Source organism: Caretta caretta, chromosome 7 (assembly GCF_965140235.1).
Source record: "Caretta caretta isolate rCarCar2 chromosome 7, rCarCar1.hap1, whole genome shotgun sequence".
NCBI classification, from domain to species: domain Eukaryota; kingdom Metazoa; phylum Chordata; order Testudines; family Cheloniidae; genus Caretta; species Caretta caretta.
The window spans coordinates 39,266,376-39,285,910 of record NC_134212.1 but is presented as its reverse complement, the minus strand read 5'-3'; the positions used below and the strand labels follow the sequence as shown (position 1 = coordinate 39,285,910).

General features: G+C 48.6%; 1 protein-coding gene across 2 annotated transcripts in view; it reads left to right on the top strand.

Moving 5' to 3' along the window:
- HRH1 (histamine receptor H1) overlaps nt 1–19,162 on the top strand; it is a 100,666-nt gene extending 81,504 nt beyond the window's left edge. For both annotated transcript variants that reach the window (XM_048856915.2, XM_048856914.2), the window contains one exon: nt 13,387–19,162. In XM_048856915.2, the coding sequence (XP_048712872.2) occupies nt 13,505–14,947 (1,443 nt within the window). In that variant the 5' untranslated portion in view covers nt 13,387–13,504 and the 3' untranslated portion in view covers nt 14,948–19,162. The remainder of the gene's footprint in view (nt 1–13,386) is intronic.
- Nucleotides 19,163–19,535: the final 373 nt, after the last annotated feature.

The window sequence follows — 19,535 nt, the reverse complement described above, 5'->3', positions numbered from 1 at the left end:
CAGAATCGTTTTAATTGACTCTTAGTCATCGGATCCGCACCAAATACCTTCCAGTTTGCTAGAATGCATTCTAGGGGCGTACACTGTGCCCTACCCCCCGAGCTCTGTCCCTGTCCCATACCTACAGGGTAACTCTGGGCGTCCCCAGGTTCCAATAGAGCATACAATCCGGATTTCAAAAGGTTCCTACCTTATCCAAGGGACCGGTTCCTCACAGTTGCCCACAGCTGCTTCTCCACTATATGAGTGCGTTGCACCGTTGTGCCCTCCAGGGTTGATCAAATCGTGTCTCCTCCAAGGCCCCCAATGAACTCACCAGTGCGCGCTGGCCATCGGTCGTCGCTGCAATATTCGACCGCCGGGAGGGGTCCGGGCAAGGCTAAATAGCAGCCTCAAGTCCACCCAGGGACACCAAAAGCTGTTGCCGGCACAGAGTGCCCGAGGCAAACAACAGCAAGGTTCGTTGCGCGATGTGCATCACCCAATAATCACAACGGGGTGGAGAAGCAGAAAAGTTTTATCTGAAGCTTCAATTTGGTACAGGGAGATATTCACCTCAAATCCTGTACACAGAGCAGGAAGTTACACAGACTTTTATACATCCTTTCTTCAGCATACTTATCCAATAGCAAGCTGCCCTAAGTATCCATATAGCCAGCCAATCCAGATACCAGCTAGTTCCCTTGTTCTCTGTACCATCTATTAAACTATAGATATAAAGCTGCTTTGTTCAGCATTGTTCTGCCATATCTGCCTTGTTTGGCCTTGTTTAGTTTCAGGCAGTCTGACTTTGCAACATATTGTTGCGAAATCCCCAGCATGACTGCTGTGAGTGCCTCCGGGTGGGGGGCCAAGGATACTTGGACCTAGTGCGAGGGGGCTTCATCGACACTCGTGGTCTTCCATCCCCTCGAGTTACCTAGTGGCCATGCCCAGTGTCCCCAACAATGTGGAGAAAATACACATGGCAGAAACTTGCGACTACCCTGAATCTGATTTTCTCTTGGGCAGTGTGACAGGTTTTAATCGGTCCACCGAGCCTCTACGGGGCGGTGGAGAGCTACTGTCCCACTGGCAGGCCTTAGTCACACCTTTCGGGCACTGGGGAATTAGCGGAGAAGGTGCACCGGCCAGAGTGTGCAGCGCGCCCCTCAGGTCGGGGAGCGCCGGCACAGGTCTGCAGCGTTCAGGATTCTGCTACCCAAGGCGGGTTGGCCGGGGTAGGGGAACGCAGGCCCACCCAACTCCACTGCGTTCCAGCCCAGGGCCCTGACGGTGGCGGGAGGAGAGGGTCCCGCCGCTGGGTCAGCAGAGAACCATCCACACCCCGCTGACCAAATACGCTCACCACACTGTGCAGTTCTGCCCCTGGGCTACTTCCTACCTGGTCTCTCAAGCAGGCCTCTCTGGTCCCTCCAGCTCATCCGGGTATTCAGCTGCTGGCAGCTCCAGCTCCCACTCTGTGTCGGGCTCACGCTTGCCCAGGCTACAGCCTGGCCCCTCCAGGTCCTCCGGGTACTCAGCGGCTGGCAGTCCTGGTCGCCTCAGTCCTTCCTCCAGGTCAGGTTCCTCCTGGCCCAGGGCCTGCCCTGGGTCGGCAGCAGGGTCTGGAGGGAGCAGCTAGTGTCTGTCTCCCTCCCTGGTGCTGCCCTCACTGGACAAACGACCCCGCCCTTTGTACTTCCTGTTCCACCCCTCCCCTTCTGGGGATTGGAGTAAGCTTGGTCTGGTCCCGCCCACTCAGGCTGAGAGGGTGGCTCTTTACCCTCTGGTTTGGAGGGAAGCCACCCTAGCTCCCTACATACCTCCTCCCTCAAATCCAGCTCTCGACCATCGGAGCTGGCATGCTCATCCTCTCCGAGGAGGGATAGAAAGTCCGCATTGGCGTTGTCCCTTCCCGCCCGATGGTGAATCGTGAAGGCATAGGGCTGCAGAGCCAGATACCACCGCATCAGCCTGGCATTATTGTCCTTCATCTTATTAAGCCACTTCAGGGGTGCATGGTCTGTAACCAGTATAAAGGGGGCTCCGAGGACGTAGTAGCGGAGACCATCGACCACCCACTTAACCGCTAGGGCCTCTTTCTCCACGACGGGGTAGTTCCGATCTCTGGGGGAACAGCTTCCGACTGAGGTAAACAATAGGGTGTTCCTCCCCGTCCACCTCCTGTGAGAGGACTGCCCCAAGCCCTACTCGGGAGGCATCAGTCTGAACGATGAAGTCACGATGAAAGTCAGGGCTGAAGAGTACTGGATCGCTACACAGCCGTTCTTTGATAGTTCGAAAGGCCGTCTCGCATTCGTCAGACCAATGCACCCGGCGGGGGCTGTCCTTAGTCAAGAGCTCCGTCAGCGGGGCTGTAACGCTTGCGAAGTGGGGTACAAACCGCTGGTAATAACCAGCTAAGCCCAAGAATTGACACACCTGCCTCTTCGTGGTCGGCGCCGGATATTCCTTGAGTGCTTGGACTTTCCCGATGGGGGAGCGGACCTGTCCCCGGCCCAAGGTGTACCCCAGGTAAGTGGTTTTCTCCCGCCCGATTCGACATTTTTTGGATTGGCCGCAAGCCCGGCTGCGCGGAGGTCCCGGAGGACCACCGCTATTTGGTTAAGATGTTCCTCCCAGTTATTGCCATAGATGACCACATCGTCCAAGTAGGCCGCAGCGTACTTTGTGTGTGGTTGCAACACCCAGTCCATCAAACGCTGGAAGGTTGCCGGGGCCCCATGGAGGCTGAAAGGCATCCGGGTGAAATGGTACAACTCTGAAGGAGTGGCAAACGCTGTCTTCTCCTTGGACCTGGGATCCAAGGGGATCTGCCAGTACCCCTTTGTGAGATCTAAAGTGGTGATATAACAGGCCTCCCTGAGCCAGTCAAGGAGCTCATCGACGCGGAGCATCCGATAGGCATCAAATTTTGAAATGGCATTTACCCTCCGGAAGTCAATGCAAAACCGCTGGCTCCCATCCGGCTTTGGTACGAGGACGACGGGCTCTGCCACTCGCTCTGGGAGCGCTCAATAACACCCAGATCCAACATTGCCTGGACTTCCTCCTCTATGGCCTCCCGCATTCACCTAGGCAATGGCCTGGCTGTCTCTTGGACCACCACCCCGGGTTCAGTCTGGATCACATAGTAGGTGAGCATAGTCCGCCTGGGTTTCATGGTGAATGTCTTGGGGAATGCCCTTACTAAGCGGAGGGCCTGTTTTTGCTGCTCGATTGTGAGTGTCTCTGCTAGCTGGGGCTCACCATTATCCGACTCCTCGGGCGGTTGGGTCCCCAGGTCCTGTTCGGGGAGGTACGGGGCAATTAGTAGTCCTTCCCGTTCCTTCCAGGGTTTTAAGAGGTTTACATGATAAATCTGTTTTTCCTTACAGCGACCAGGTTGCTGAATTTCGTAGGTGACAGGCCCTACTGAGCGGAGGACCTCATACGGACCCTGCCAGCGGCAAAAAGCTTTGATTCCCCCGAGGGGAGCAGGAGGAGTACTCGGTCCCCTGGCACAAATGATCGAGCCTGGGTGCCCCGATTGTAGTTCTGCTCCTGGGCTCTTTGGGCTGTGTTTAAGTTCTCCTTCACGAGCTCGCCAGCCGACCCTGCAGCTGTAAGATGTATTGTAAGAGACCCTGCATTGCAGACTGGTTGTGTTCCCAACCAAGAGGTCCAACACCCCGCGGAGTCGCCACCCACAGAGGAGCTCGAACAGGGAGAACTTTGTGGATGCCTGTGGGACTTCTCAAATTGCCAGGAGTAAAGGACGGAGCAGCTGGTCCCACTGGCAGAGGTCCTGGGTGGGGAAAAGCCGCAACATTCCCCTCAAGGTCCGGTTAAAACATTCAACCAATCTGTCAGTCTGGAGATGGTAGACCGAGGTCTGCAATTCCTTAATCCCCAATAGGGCACATACCTGACGGAACAGCTTAGAAGTGAAGTTGGCCCTTGATCAGTGAGTATCTCCCGTGGGAGACCCACCCTTGCGAAGATCTTCACGAGCTCTGCAGCGATAGTGCGGGCAGTGATATTTCTTAAGGGGACGGCCTCAGGGAAGCGGATGGCATAGTCCATCAGGACAAGGATGTATTGATGGCCCACCGTACTTTTGGGAAAAGGCCCCACCAGGTCCATTGCTACCTGCTCAAATGGTACACCTACGACTGGTAAAGGGACCAGGGGGGCCTTCCATACCCCTCCCGGGGCTGCATGTTGGCAGTCCAGGCACGACACACAGTAATCCTTCACCTCATGGTGGACGCCGGGCCAAAAGAACCTGGCCAGGACCCTAGCCACAGTTTTTTCCTGCCCTAAATGGCCGGTAGCCAGGATGTCAAGTGCAAGCTTCAGGACAGCCCAACGATGAATGCGGGGGACCACGAGTTGGGTCCAGACCTCTTGGGTCTCAATCAACGTGGTAGAGCTGCTCATGATGGAGTTCAAACCTAGGCCATTGGGTGGTGCGCTGTGCCTCCACGACCTCCCCATCCACCCAGGCCAGCTGCTCATAGGCAAACTGGAGCGTAGGGTCCTCCCTTTGATCTCGGCTAAAGTCCACTAGGTCAGGAGGGGGGCCAGCCATTTCCAGGACGTCCTGCCCGGGTATGGGAACTGGGGCAACTCCGGGGTCGGACCTCGAGTTGGGGCCTGTCTTCGTCTCAGGCGGAGCTCCCTCGAACGCCTCTTCGGTGGGTAGGGATCAGAGCACCTCAATGAAGTCTGGCCAGTTGTGGCACAGAATAACTGGATAGGCAAGGGATGACGCCACTGCCACGTTCATTAACTGAGTTGCTCCGTTCTCCGTGATGGGGACCTGAACCGTGGGGTACAATTTCATGTCTCCATGTATGCACTGAATCTGTACTTCCCCAATGGTCCACTTGGTGTTCAGGAAGAGCGCCCGGCAGACAAGGGTCTGCCCACAGCCCGAATCAACTAGACCAACCATGTGGGTCCCAGTGACTTCCATGGGGGCTGTCAGTTTGGCCATGGAGGGCGGACGGGCCCGTCACTCCCCGGTGCACACCAGACCAAAGTTGCAGTCCATCGCAGGACAGCCCCGTTGCAGATGACCGTACTCACCACATCAAAAGCAAGGTCCTACCTCTGGGCGCCCTGGCCGCGTGTGTGCACCGGTGGGGCTGCAGAGTTGGCCGGGGCCCAGTGGTCGGGGTAAGCATCCAGAGGCGGAGTGCGGTGTGGACTCGGGGCGTCGGGGAAAATCGGTCCTGCCGCCATCTGGTCGTCGGGTACGGTGTGGTGCGTCGGTTTGGGAGGTGGGCCCCCCCTTTCAAGTTTCTGTGCACTGGGTCCAGGGTTTGGGGGGCGGGCTGCCAGTCCTATCGGGGCCTCTGCCTCTAGAAAGTCCTCCATAAGCGCGACGGCCGTGCTCAGACTTTGGGACTGGTTCCGCAACACCCAAGCCCTCCCCTGGGTCGGGAGGATGTGCACGAATTGTTTGAGGATGACCTGTTCAGTCACCTCAGCCGCAGTTCGACGCTCGGGTTGTAGTCATCGGCCACCTGCGTCCTTCAATTCCTGGGCCACGGCCCGGGATCTGGCGCCCGGTGGGTAGACCTTTTCCCGAAACCGTCGCCGAAACGTCTCCAGGGTAATGTCAAAGGCACCCAAGGTAGCCGTTTTCACTCAAGCATAAATGCAGGCCTCATCATCTGGGAGTCCACGGTAAGCCTTCTGGGCAAGCCCCGTCAGATATGGGGCGAGGAGGGTCGCCCATTGATCAGGTGCCCAACCGGCCACTGAGGCAACCCGCTCGAAGGTCACCAAATAGGCCTACGGGTCTTCCTCAGGCCCCATCTTGGTCAGACGGATCGGTGGGGCAGGAGGGGTTGGGGTGGCCGCCCTTTCCGGTTGAGCCCCACCGTGGCGCAGGCACAGGGTTGCAAGCTGCTGGAAGCACTAGGTTTGTTGTTCATGGTGCTGGGCCCCCAAGATTTGAAGCAACTGCTGCTGGTGGGCACCCAGCTGCTGTAGAGTTGGTTCTGCTGCTGTTGCTGGTTCTCAGCCAGGAACTGGATAAGCCTTTCCATCTCCATCTTTCAATTAGGGGAGCTACAGAGGCCCCCTCGCTCTAACCCCTTCCTGCAGGGATAGGGATCGCTGCCCACATTCTCCACTACTTGTGACAGGTTTTAATCGGTCCACTGAGCCTCTAGGGGGCGGTGGAGAGCTACTGTCCCACTGGCAGGCCTTAGTCACACCTTTCGGGCACTGGGGAATTAGCAGAGAAGGTGTGCTGGCCAGAGTGTGCAGCGCGCCCCTCAGGTCGGGGAGCGCCGGCACAGGTCTGCAGCGTTCAGGATTCTGCTACCCAAGGCGGGTTGGCCGGGGTAGGGGAACGCAGGCCCACCCAACTCCACTGCGTTCCAGCCCAGGGCCCTGACGGTGGCGGGAGGAGAGGGTCCCGCCGCTGGGTCAGCGGAGAACCATCCACGCCCCACTGACCAAATACGCCCACCACACTGTGCAGTTTTGCCCCTGGGCTACTTCCTACGCGGTCTCTCAAGCAGGCCTCTCTGGTCCCTCCAGCTCATCCGGGTATTCAGCTGCTGGCAGCTCCAGCTCCCACTCTGTGTCGGGCTCACACTGGCCCGGGCTACAGCCTGGCCCCTCCAGGTCCTCCGGGCACTCAGCGGCTGGAAGTCCTGGTCACCTCCGTCCTTCCTCCAGGTCAGGTTCCTCCTGGCCCAGGGCCTGCCCTGGGTCAGCAGCAGGGTCTGGAGGGAGCAGCCTGTGTCTGTCTCTCTCCCTGGTGCTGCCCTCACTGGACAAAGGGCCCTGCCCTTTGTACTTCCTGTTCCACCCCTCCCCTTCCAGGGATTGGAGTAAGCTTGGTCTGACCCCACCCACTCAGGCTGAGAGGGTGGCTCTTTAGCCTCTGGTTCGGAGGGAAGCCACCCTGGCTCCCTACAGGCAGGTATTCCATTGTTTCCATGCTTGCTCTCCCTAGTTGCAGCAGTAACACCTGCTGTTTTATAACACTAGCGTTGTTAATACTGTTTCGTAAGAGTGCAAAGTTTATGGAATGAGGATCTTGAGTTCTTGTGAAAAGGGATTTGGAGATTCCAACTCCAGCACTGGCTACTGAAATGTGAAAGAGATGGAGTTAGCATGGGGCAGTGTCTGTTGTCTCTACTTCCAGAATAATTGGGATCAGAAATCCAGTACATGACTTGTTGTTTGATTTGTGCAAACACCATAGTCCTACATATGTACACACGGATGTTTAATGTCCTTTACTGTTGCTTTTATGAGCTAAACAGACACTTCCTGTTAGACTTACTCCGAATAGAGGGAAGTGGCAGGTGACCATCACAGGTAAGATTTGTTTTGTATAAATCTTTGGAGTAGATTGTTGGTCTTCTGACCCGACATTGAGAAGCCTAAAATATTATTAGGGTACCTTAGGCCCTATGTCAGCTCCTCAGGGTAGCTGAGGGGGACTAAAAGGCATCAAAGAAGTAGAGAATTTCTCTAAATGAATGTCGATAACTAGCCATCTTTATAGGAAAGAGAACTACTCCACCTCCTGTCTCTTTCTCCTTTTTTTCCTTTTTAATTATTAATTTTTGTGGTATTGTGCTTGTTATACCCTAATAAAAATGGAAGAAATGTAAGCATTGTATAAGAGCTAGGTATTATTATTAATGTTTATAAGGGCCAAACTTGCAATATACAACCTCTGCCTTTATGTTTGAGCGTCCGCACATGTAATTGTTTATACATGCAAAAGGTGTTGATGCACACATTGTGCATAACTATTTTCTGCGCATCCAGAGTCTATCACTCACTCCTGATAGCTCATGCAAAACTGTGTGCATAAATGAGTGTCAGGTCAGAATATGATTTTCATATTGAACAATATTAAAAATTAAGCATGTTTTTCTTCCTGAGATTCTGTTTCTGCTGCTGTTCCCATTTGATCCAGATTCTCTGAGGTAGGTAGATCAGCCTCACTTACAAATGCAATTGCACCTGTTGCACAAGAAGAAAAACTCACTGTTGTGGATCTAGATCAATGGCTCTCAACCTTTTCAGACTACTGTACCCCTTTCAGGAGTCTGATTTGTCTTCTGTACCCTCAAATTTTACCTCACTTAAAAACTACTTACTTACAAAATCAGAAATAAACATACAAAAGTGTCACAGCACACTATTACTGAAAAATTGCTTACTTTCTCATTTTTACCGTATAATTATAAAATAAATCAATTGGAATATAAATATTATACTTACATTTCAGTGTAGTAGTATATATAACAGTATAAACAAATCATCTGTATGATACTGTAGTTTCAACTGACTTCGCTAGTGCTTTTCATGTAGCCTGTTATAAAATTAGGAAAATACCTAGATGAGTTGATGTGCCCCTTGGAAGACCTCTGTGTACCCCGGGTTGAAAACCACTGATCTAGATCAGTGGTCCACACACAGATCTGTGTAACCAGATGTGCAGATGAAGTTGGTGTGTCCAAATGCATGATTGTTTTGGTACAAGTTTGCATGCATTTTCCAGGCACAAAAAAATTTCCCTCCTTGGGAAATATTAGCCCTAAGACCCTCCTCCGTGACAAATTCCACAATCAGCTCTCCTTGCTAACTGTAGTCACCACAATGATTTATTCCCTTATGCTATTTCTGTCTGAGTCATTAGACACTAGATACCTTACTATTCATCTAGTGGTTTTAGTCTTATGTCTTAAAATGATTAGTTCTGGTAATCTTAGGTGTTCAAAATCCACTGTCCTATTTATTTTTGGATTTGTAACAATAATAACAAAATGTGTTTCTCTTAATTTTCACCTATAAACCACATCTACTTCAATAAGCTAGTTGTTTTGTTTTCCCAGCGAAACTAAAGCACACACATACGTGGAGAACAATCTGATAGGGGTTGTGTGTACAATACATCTGCCTGCTTATGCTCAAAGAGCTTTCTATTGACTCTCACTAACAGCAAATGTATATAGATAGTTTCATTTAAAACATTGTTCACAATTAATTTTTTAAGGAAACACATTATGCATTCACTGAAATGTAGTAGGGCAGTGCTTGCAATAAACATGGCCCTGATTCAGGAGGGTACTTAAGTATCTGCCTATGTTTTACTCATATGCTTAAAATTAGTTTAAGTACCCTCCTGAATTGGGACATATGTTCAGAAGTTTGTATTTTAAAATTGTAACTATGTTTATGTCTACATTTGAGCTGGGAGGTCTGGTAGATGACCCAGCACGAGCTCCACTCAAGCCACCCTGCTACAAATAGCAGTGTAGCTGGGGGCACCATGGGCAGTGGCTCAGGCTAGCTCCCGGAGTACAAGACCTTCTGGCCTTAGGCTATGTACTCAGGCAGCTAGCCCAAGCCTCCACCCAATATGGGGGGAAATGTTCTGTTATTCTCTATACAAATGAATACATTAATTGCATAATATATGGGGGTTTCAGAAACCAGGCATCTGTCTGTCAACAGCCATAGACGTTGATGTCAGTGGCTTCTGTACCTGTGCCTGTTTAGCAAACTGCAAATTAAAATCTCAAATGTGCCAGTCAGCGTCTACCATCTCCCATTTCATTGTGTACACTTTAACCTGGTCTCCTGGGTTATGGAGCAGCCCAAACTCAATAGAAGGTTTAGAAGATGCCCAAATAAATGGCATGCAGATAGCGACAGCTCACCAAGGCCTTCTTCTGCAGAACCTTAACGTTGAGGTAGAGAAGAGACAATCACTGTTGAGCAGGAAGAATAAGGCCATAAGTAGGAAGGGGTGAGTGGCGCAGCCGCCTGGGGCTCAGAGCTGCCGGGGATGCAAAAATGGGGCAGCCTGCAGAATCGAGTCCAGTGACCGCAGCCAGAGCAGGCTCCCCAGGACTAGGACCCTGGCAGGGCGGCAGGCAGGCAGGGTTCTGAGTGCTGCTTAGCTTCTACTGAGCATGCTCACTGGGGGCAAATTCGGGGGGGGGGGGGAATGGGAAGGGTCTGAGCAGGGGGTGCAAACTGAGTGTGGAGGGGTGCCAAATAGCTGGAAGCAGGCACAGGAGAGGGGCTGAGGAGCAAAACTGAGGGAGAGGGCAGGAGCCGGGGTTCAGCTCAGGGGTGAGGCTCTGCCAGATGGTGGCAGAGGGCAAAGCCCTAACAGAATGAGCCATGTGCACGGTTTGCAAAAATAGGGTGAGGGGGCAGAGGGGCTTCTATGCTCAAGCAAGAAAACTGAAGGGGCTGCTTGTGATTTACAGTTAGGGGAAGCAACCCTCGAAAGAGAAAGTAAACATTGCACAAATAAAACATGCCTTTAGTCAACACTCACGCCCTGCTCCCTCCTTGAGCTGTGTTTTCCTGTTACTGTGACCTGCCCTTACTTGTTGCTTCCCCAGCCTGATTCAGTTGTTATTACAGAGAACAGAATAAGGAGCCTCCCTCTGATCCACTGGTATAATGTTCCATTAACTGGTGCACTCACACACCAGGGAATTGACACCTTCAGGGCAGACTGGGCCAGGATGCTCAACACACCCTGGCTTTTCTTTTTCAGTTGTGCCCAGACAGATAAAAAAACAGCCATTTCGTGTAGAGAGGAAGAGACCAACAGTGGAATCTGTCTTGGGTGGAGATCTAGAGTGGGGCTGCTGGTGAGCTATGCACTAGCAAAGAAACATATCCACTGTGACCTGTGTTTGTAGCATTCTGGGCTGTGGCCCAGACAGTCTGTTCCTGACACCCTTCTCCACGAGACCAGCGCTATCACCTCAGTGTTATGTCCACCTAGCCGCTATAACCATGGCATTGGCATTGTCACACACTGAAACACAGTATAACCTGATTTCACAATCACCACAGCCATTTACTTTCTTCTGTCTCCACACTTAGGCCTCTTATCAGCTGTCACAACATAGCTTCCCCAATGGAATGATACTTCCCACACTACCCTTATACAAATAAACTATGCTGCTGTAATCCTTCACCTTTAAAGGGGCATAATCACAATTTACTTGGCAGGATTCAACAGGAGAAATGATCAGGTATAAGCCAACCATAATATTGTACCAGGAAGCAAACAATAATCAATACTCCTCTTAGAAAAATAAAATCACAATGTAAAAGGTAAAAAACAGAAATCTTACAACCTCCCCCGCCCAAATGGCTGTCTCCCTTATATAAAGGCCAAAGACAGGGTGGCTTCTGCTTATACAGAGTCAGATGCTATGTTGGTAATTCAATTGCTAGATAATCTACCTCTGTGGTAAATTCATTTTTTGTTTACTTTTGGGTCCCTCTTATTCTCAGATGTGTGATTGAGAGAGGAGGCTGCTTATTCTAGTCACAGGCTCCTGTGAGGTGATGGAAAACCACCTGTATCATTTGTTTATAAAACAGAAATGCAATTTTGTCTTTCTGAATGTTTCATGCTATTCAGCCATTGCAGTATCCATATTTATGTTACGATTATTTTCAGTCCATGTTTTTTTCCCCAATACCTATCAGTGAGTTTACTTAAAGGATATATACGAAGATATTATGGAGATGTTAAAGGACTGTGTGCAAATTAATGTGGCAACTAAAAGAATTATACAGTAGCTTCTTTGTCTACGTACTGTACCGATACACAAAAATAAGTGGATTATCATTACTCTATTATATCCTAACTCATATAATTTTAAAAAAACAGTAGGGGGCACAAATATGCTTGCTCACCCAGGGCACTAAAATGCCTGATTCAGCTCTAAGGAAGAAAAACTAAGATTCTGTGGCTCACCTGCTAAAAGTACTAGACAAATAAGAATAATTGGGAATTGGTCCTGCTTCAAGCAGGGGGTTGGACTAGATGACCTTCTGGGGTCCCTTCCAACCCTGATATTCTATGATTCTATGATTCTATGAATTCCCTATTCAAGACAAACCATCACAAGCAGTTTCTCAGACACTGAGAGCAAGCAGGTTATAGCGTGTATCCAGTGCTGCCTCCCCTCAGCTGCTCAGGCCTTGTCTACACATAAGTTTGAACTGATTTAACTAAAAAGAGGTTTTAAAAACTGATTTAGTTAAACTGGTGCAAAATCTTGCTATGAAATACTCTTGAGTTCATTTAAACCTGGTTTATATCCAAATAGCTTAAATCAGTTTCTTACTGAGTTAAGCTAAATGGATATAACAAGCTTTTGGGGTTTGTCTTCTTTTTTCAGCTTTTATTAGCAGAAGGACACCTATACCTCATTCTTGCACTGTTGTTTTTTTAACTCCAACAGGCATCTAGTAGGTGTGCAAATAAAGGGAAATTATTTGAGAACAGTTCCTTTAGGATAACTTTTCAAACACCTAAAACAACCCTAGGTTAAATAATCTCACTTTCTATAACACTAGCTTGGAAAGATTAGATTTTTAATTGGTAAATGTCAGTAAACAGATTTTACCATACAGCAGGTGGGTATTGTAGTTGTAAGAACGCTTGGTAGAGATCTTGTAGGTGTTTGTCTCTGTCTGAGGGGTTGCAGTAAATGCAGTTGTATCTTAGAGCTTCGCTGTAGACAGTGGATCATGTGGTGTGGTCTGGATGAAAGCTGGAGGCATGTAGGTAAGTATAGTGGTCAGTAGGTTTCCGGTATAGGGTGGTGTTTATGTGACCATCGCTTATTAGCACCGTAGTGTCCAGGAAGTGGATCTCTTGTGTGGACTGGTCCAGGCTGAAGCTGATGGTGGGATAGAAATTGTTGAAAGCATGGTGGAATTCCTCAAGGAGTTACACTACTTTCTGTTGTAGGGAAAGTCTTCTGAAGCATGATATCACGCAGGATGAAAGAGGCAGTGGATGTAAAGATTAGAGAAGAACAAGCTGGATTCAGGTGCAAGAGATCCTGGTGTAGATCAGATATTTAAACTGAAGATAATCATCAGAGGATGTATAGAATGGTAGCCTCCCCCTCATCTCCCCCACCCCATCATCAGTTTCAATGATTTTCAAAGTTATCTGATAGGCTGCATAGACATACATTGTGGAATATTCTTCAGACCTATAGAATCCCAGCTAAAGCTGTCAACATCATTAAGGCCATATATATATTCCCCATACAACTCACTTGACCTTTCCAAGCCTTAGTTAAAATTGATTAATATTTGAAAAGCCCTGTCAAAGGGAAGATATTACACTAAAGTGTGCAGTATTATTTTTATTTTATTGCAATTATTGAACCAAGGGAGGTTGTGGAATCCCTGTCACTGGAGGTTTTGAAGAGCAGGTTAGATAAACATCTGTCAGGGATGGTCTAGGTTTAGTTGGTCCTACGTCAGTGGAGGAGAGGGGCAGGAAGATGGACTAGATGTCCTCTTAAGTCCCTTCTAGTCTTACATTTCTATGATGCTATTTTTTTCCTCTTACAGAGTCACCAAAAGAACCAGAAAGCAACACACTATAAACTCAACCAGGCTTATAAACAAGAGTGAATTACCAGGATCCTGACATCTGCCCTGATTTCTGCTCTGTGACCTTGAGCAAAAGATGTGTGAGATCAGTAAAGATACAACAAAGAACTTAACAGAGGTTCACTCAATCCCACTAGGTCTGGGCCTGGGCAGCATCTCACTGATCACAGTCATCATGAATATTTTGGTCCTATATGCAGTGAAAACAGAAAGAAAGCTGCATACAGTTGGGAACCTGTATATTGTCAGCCTATCAGTCGCAGACCTTATAGTTGGTGCAGCTGTTATGCCACTGAACATTATGTACCTACTGAATGGCAGATGGGTACTGGGCAGACCAGCCTGTCTGTTCTGGCTCTCAATGGATTATGTAGCCTCCACAGCCTCCATCTTCAGCCTTTTTATATTGTGCATAGATCGTTACCGTTCAGTTCAGCAGCCACTCAAGTATCTCAAGTACCGGACCAAAACTCGAGCATTGGTAATGATTTCTGGAGCTTGGCTGGTTTCTTTTCTGTGGATCATCCCAATTCTAGGCTGGCATGCTTTTGCCAATGATGGGAGATGGCAAGTGGAAGAATGGACCTGTGAAACAGAGTTCTCAGAAGTCACCTGGTTTAAAGTGTTGACGGCCATTGTCAACTTCTATATCCCATCTTTACTGATGTTATGGTTCTATGCAAAAATATACAAGGCTGTCCGGAAACACTATCAGCACCGAGAGCTCATCAATGGATCGTTTCGGTCTTTCTCAGAAAACAAAAGTATACATCATGATAAGGTGCAGGAAAAGCAAAACATTCTCCACAAAAAGCCAAATAAAGGTATAAACACAGGTCTTTTGAAAGGAAGCTCTGTAGACCCTTGCTGTAATGTAAATCTCTACTTCCCTCAGCCCAAAGGTATGGGGGCGAAGCTTCAACACAGCAGCTTTGACAAACCCCCAAAGGCTTGCATTACAGAAGATGACAGCAAGGTAGTAAAACTGAGCTGTTTTCCCCTTGCCATTGCCCAGACTCAGCCAGGATCAGATAAAGTGGGACTGAAGTATGTGTCTGTCAAGAAGGGGCCTTGCTCACAGGCTCCAGAGTTAAGTGACACATCAGATGAGCACACTTTCATGGAGGGGGCCTCCTGTAAAAATGACTCCGATCCCACCCCGATCCCAGCAACTTCTAGGGCTGAGGAAAAGACTAACAAAGACTTTGCAGGCCTCAGTTACCTGAAGAGCACCTGGCTGAGACTGCGCACCCAGTCCATGCAAGGGGTGCATGTGAACAGGGAGAGGAAAGCAGCCAAGCAGCTGGGTTTCATAATGGCAGCCTTTATGCTGTGCTGGATTCCCTATTTTGTGCTGTTTATGGTAATAGCCTATTGTCAAAGCTGTTGCAACCACAGTTTCCATATGTTCACTATTTGGCTTGGTTATGTGAACTCCACTTTAAATCCATTCATCTATCCCCTCTGTAATGAGAACTTCAAGAACACGTTCAAAAAGATCCTTCGTATTCACTCATAATACCACATCAGGCTGTTTTTATTTGGGGTGGAAAAAAAAGTGAGTCCATGATTTTTCAAAGAAAAAAACTTTCCAGTTTCAAGGGAAATTATGAATGAGGTAGAAAGGCTTTAAAAATGTAATCTGTAGAACTATCATGTGAAAACAGGAAACACGTATTTACGTGACAAATAAGAGCTTTAAAGTTCAAAGTATTTAAAGGGGAACTGGCTTTGACCAAGATTCCTGAAAACTCAGGGCTCAGTCTCAGGACTGCTATGCTAATGTACATATTTTACAGTGAGTAAGACTTCCTCTTTCCATTATGTGGAACATAACTGGAGAGATAGACAGAAATCTTCAGTGGTTATGAGCTAATTAGATATGGAAAGAAAAAAAGACTTCAGTTTATATATTCACTCTAATGTCTTCTGTAACTTACTTTTTTTTACGTTAACCTGGGAACATGCTGCTTGTTAAAGGCAGATCTACAAGATATGGTATTTCATGTAGTCAAAGTATGACACTTGAACTGTTTGAAAATGTACCCTGTTTATTTATAAATTCCCCCAGAATCATGCACTTTTAGAGATACCAAGTTGCATTGTCATGTACTATAGAAACCTTTGATATTGTGTTTGTATTGATTTCCAGCAGCATTGTTCATTTTATTAGAAAAGGTATCAGTATTTTTTCTAAATGCTAAATATTTTTACCATATTTATAAAGACTTCTCTTCTACCAAAGGTAACTGGAGTATGGTGGGTTTGAGAATACAATTGTTTCTAAACTTGCACTGTAAAGTAGACAGAGGATAATATACTTTTTCCTCCTTCCTACAACTAGGACATAGCCCTAGCAAGTTCCCCTAAAGCTGGAGCAAATATGCTGCACTACATTAGGTGAGCTCTTCACACAAAGCTGCATAAAGCAACTGATCTTTTCAAGGCAGGAAAGTGAATAATTAGAGTACATTTTCCTTTCCCGTCATTTAAGTTTAATTGCATCTTACAAGCCACACTGTAATGGCTAGTACACATTTCCTGAACTAAGCTATGAATGGAACACTTGTGCCAAGAAAACAAACAGCTTGATTTGGAAGAACTGGAGAGGCTTGCAGTCAGAGGTGACACTAACAATCTGACACTTGCCTATGCATTGGCAGACTCCTTTGCCCCCTATAGCTACAGTGTACCAATAATCCCCAGAACCAGACATACCCTTCCACACAATAGGAATGAACTCTGCCCCAGTGAGTGTATTTAGATATAGATTTCTAAATATGTATTAATTAAAGGTCAGAGGAAGACAATAAAATATAGTTCCTTAGAGCAGTAGTTTTCAACCTGTGGTCCGTGGAGGTCTGCAGATTGTGTCTAAGATTTTCAAAGGGGTATGCACCTCCATTCAAAAAATTTTAGGGATCCGCAAATGAAAAAAGTTTGAGAACCACTGCCTTAGAGAATGTGTATGTGGTGGCATAAGTGAAAGGCCCGCTTACAGCCAGGCTTGAAGTGTACCAGAACAATTATACCAAAATTGGGTCATACAGAGGGTGGGGAGCATTTCTGGACACATTTTATGTGACTATCACATCACGCTATGATGAGGGCACATCCTCCCCTGACAGGAATATTTGAAAGAATCTTTGCAAAGAGAATCTCATGTATTGTCCATCCCTTCAGGGTGGCTATTTCCACGTGTACTGAGATGGCTCTTGACCCTCTGCTATTATACTATCCGCTTCTATAAGAAATACAGTGACCAGACTACTTTAACAGGTGTAGTCACTGTTGTCAGTGCAGCAGCTGGGAAGGTGCTTCCCAGCACAAGCAGACAGACCCACACTACCTCTGCTCATGCGAGCGTGCTAAAACTAGCAGCGTGGCTGCAGCAGCACGGGCAGTGGCTTGGGCTAGCTGCCCAAGTACAAACTCGCCTAACCCCCTCGGTATGTACTTGGGCAGCTAGAGCAAGTCACTGCAGCCAAAGTGCTATTTTTAGTGCGCTAGCTCGAGCAGAGTTAGCATGCATCTGTCTACTGGAGCTGGGACTCATGCCCCCAGCCAATGTGTAGACATACCGGAAAGGTGGGTGTGTGGAGATGAAATATTTATGCATACTCTGTAGTCAGGAAGATGAATGGCCTCATTTTCAGAGCTATCTCCAAAATTCAGTGTAAAGTTTAAAAAGTGGCTGTCCTCCCCACTACTATCCTGGCACATTTGCCTGCCACAGAGAGCTGTTACTGTTTCCTGATTGACAAACAGGAGGCAGGTGCATTTGACAGTGTTCAATTAGCCTGTATTACAGTACAAGGGGAAGATTGTAGCTTAATGGTTAGAGGGTAGCTGGGAGTAAGGACTCCTTGGTAGTATTTCCTGCAGGGCCACAGACTTACTAAGTGACCTTGCACAACTCAGGACCTCTGTGCCTCACTCTCTTCATCTGCAAAATGAGTGTTAAGACTTACCTAGCTCACAGGGGTAATGTGTGACTTAAGTAATGAGTGCAGAGTGTTTTGAAATCCTGAGATGAAAGGTGCAATGTAAATGCACAGTATCATCCTCCTTAAGTGCAGTTACCTTATCTGCCTTAAGATCCTTAACACTCTCAGATGTACTTAAAGAACTCAGTATTAAATGAAGACCCATTAAATGTGCACTTTACTAAATGGCTGGCTTGAGGTCCAGAAAACCACACCTTCCAATGAAAGACAAGCTAAATAGACTGAACTTATCAAAGAGGAGTGTAAGAGGTGACTTGATTGTGCTCTCTAAATATCTACACACAGAGAAGATATCTGATATGAGGGAGCTCTGTAATCTAGCAAAGGCTTCACAAGATACACAGACAGAAGTTGAAGGCAGAAAAATTCAATTTGGAAATGACAACTTTTTAACAGTGAAAACAACTTTTGAACCATTGGAACAGCTTACCGGGGCATGTAGTAAATTCACCACCACTTGGAGCCTTTCAATTGATACTGGATGTCTCTCTAAGACATGGGTGGGCAAACTACTGCCTGCGCCACTCTCAGAAGCAGCCGGCACCACATCCCTGAGGCCCGGGGGCAGGCAGAGGGCTCCATGTGCTGCCCTGTCCTCCAGACACCGCCCCCCGCAGCTCCCATTGGCCGGGAACAGGGAACCATGGCCAATGGGAGCTTCGGGGGACGTACCTGGAGGCGTGGCAAGGGCAACACGCAGAGCCCTGTGCCCCTCCCTTCCCCAGGGGCCGCGCAGGGACATGGTTCTGGCTGCTTTGCATCGCGGCGTGGGGCCAGGGCAGGCATACAGGGACCCAGCCCTGGCCCTGGTGCGCGCCACTGCCACCCCAGAGCTGCCTTAGGTAAGCGGCACCAGGCCAGAGCCCAAACCCCTCCTGCACTCCGCTCCCCAACTCCCTGCTCTGAGCCCCCTGCCTGCACCTTGCACCCCTCCTGTACCCCAACCCCCTGCCATGAGCCCCCTGCCACACCCCGCATGCCTCCTGTACCCCAGCTCCCTGCCCTGAGCCCCCTGCCACACCCCTCCTTCACCCCTGCCCTGTGCCGCACCCTGCACCCCTCCTGCACCCCAACTCCCTGCCCTGAGCCTCCTGCCTGCACCTCGCACTGCTCCTGCTCCCCAACTCCCTGCCCTGAGCCCCCTGCCTGCACCTCACACCGCTCCTGCTCCCCAATCCCCTGCGGCACTCCGCACTCCAACCCCCTGCCCTGAGCCCCCTGCCGCACCCCGCACCACTCCTGCACCCCAACCCCCTGCCTTGAGCCCCCTCATACACAACCACCCCTCCTCTGCCCCAATCCCTTGCCCTGATCCCATTCCTGCACACCACACCCCCTCCCGTACCCAAACCCCCTACCACAGATCTGCATACAATTTCCCCACCCAGATGTGGCCCTCGGCCCAAAAAGTTTGCTCACTCCTGCTCTAAAAGATATGCTCTAGTTCAGGGATTCTCAGTCCTCCACAAACAAATGTCAGGAGGTTGTGAGCACTATACCCTTTCCATATTGCTAAAGGGATAGACTGGAGGGGGATTTAGAAGGGTCCTGCCTAAAGGCTAAGAACTAATTTATTGTGCTTGATACTGTTCTCTTATGCAGTGATGAAGAATAATTTCTTCCACTATAGGAATCACTGTGTTATGCAGAAGATCAAACTACATAGTCGTAAAAAGAAAAGGAGGACTTGTGGCACTTTAAAGACTAACAAATTTATTTGAGCATAAGCTTTTGTGAGCTACAGCTCACTTCATCGGCTGCATGCAGTAGAAAATACAGTGGGGAGATTTATATACACAGAAACATGAAACAATGGGTGTTACCATAAACACTGTAACAAGAGTGATCAGGTAAGGTGAACTATTACCACCAGGAGAGTGGGGGAGGGGGGTGAAACCTTTTGAAGCGATAATCAAGGTGGGCCATTTCCAGCAGTTGACAAGAACATGTGAGGAACAGTAGGGGGGGAAATAAACACAGGGAAATAGTTTTACTTTGTGTAATGACACATCCACTCCCTGTCTTTATTCAAGCCGAAGTTAATTGTATTCAGTTTGCAAATTAATTCCAATTCAGCAGTCTCTTGTTGGAGTCTGTTTT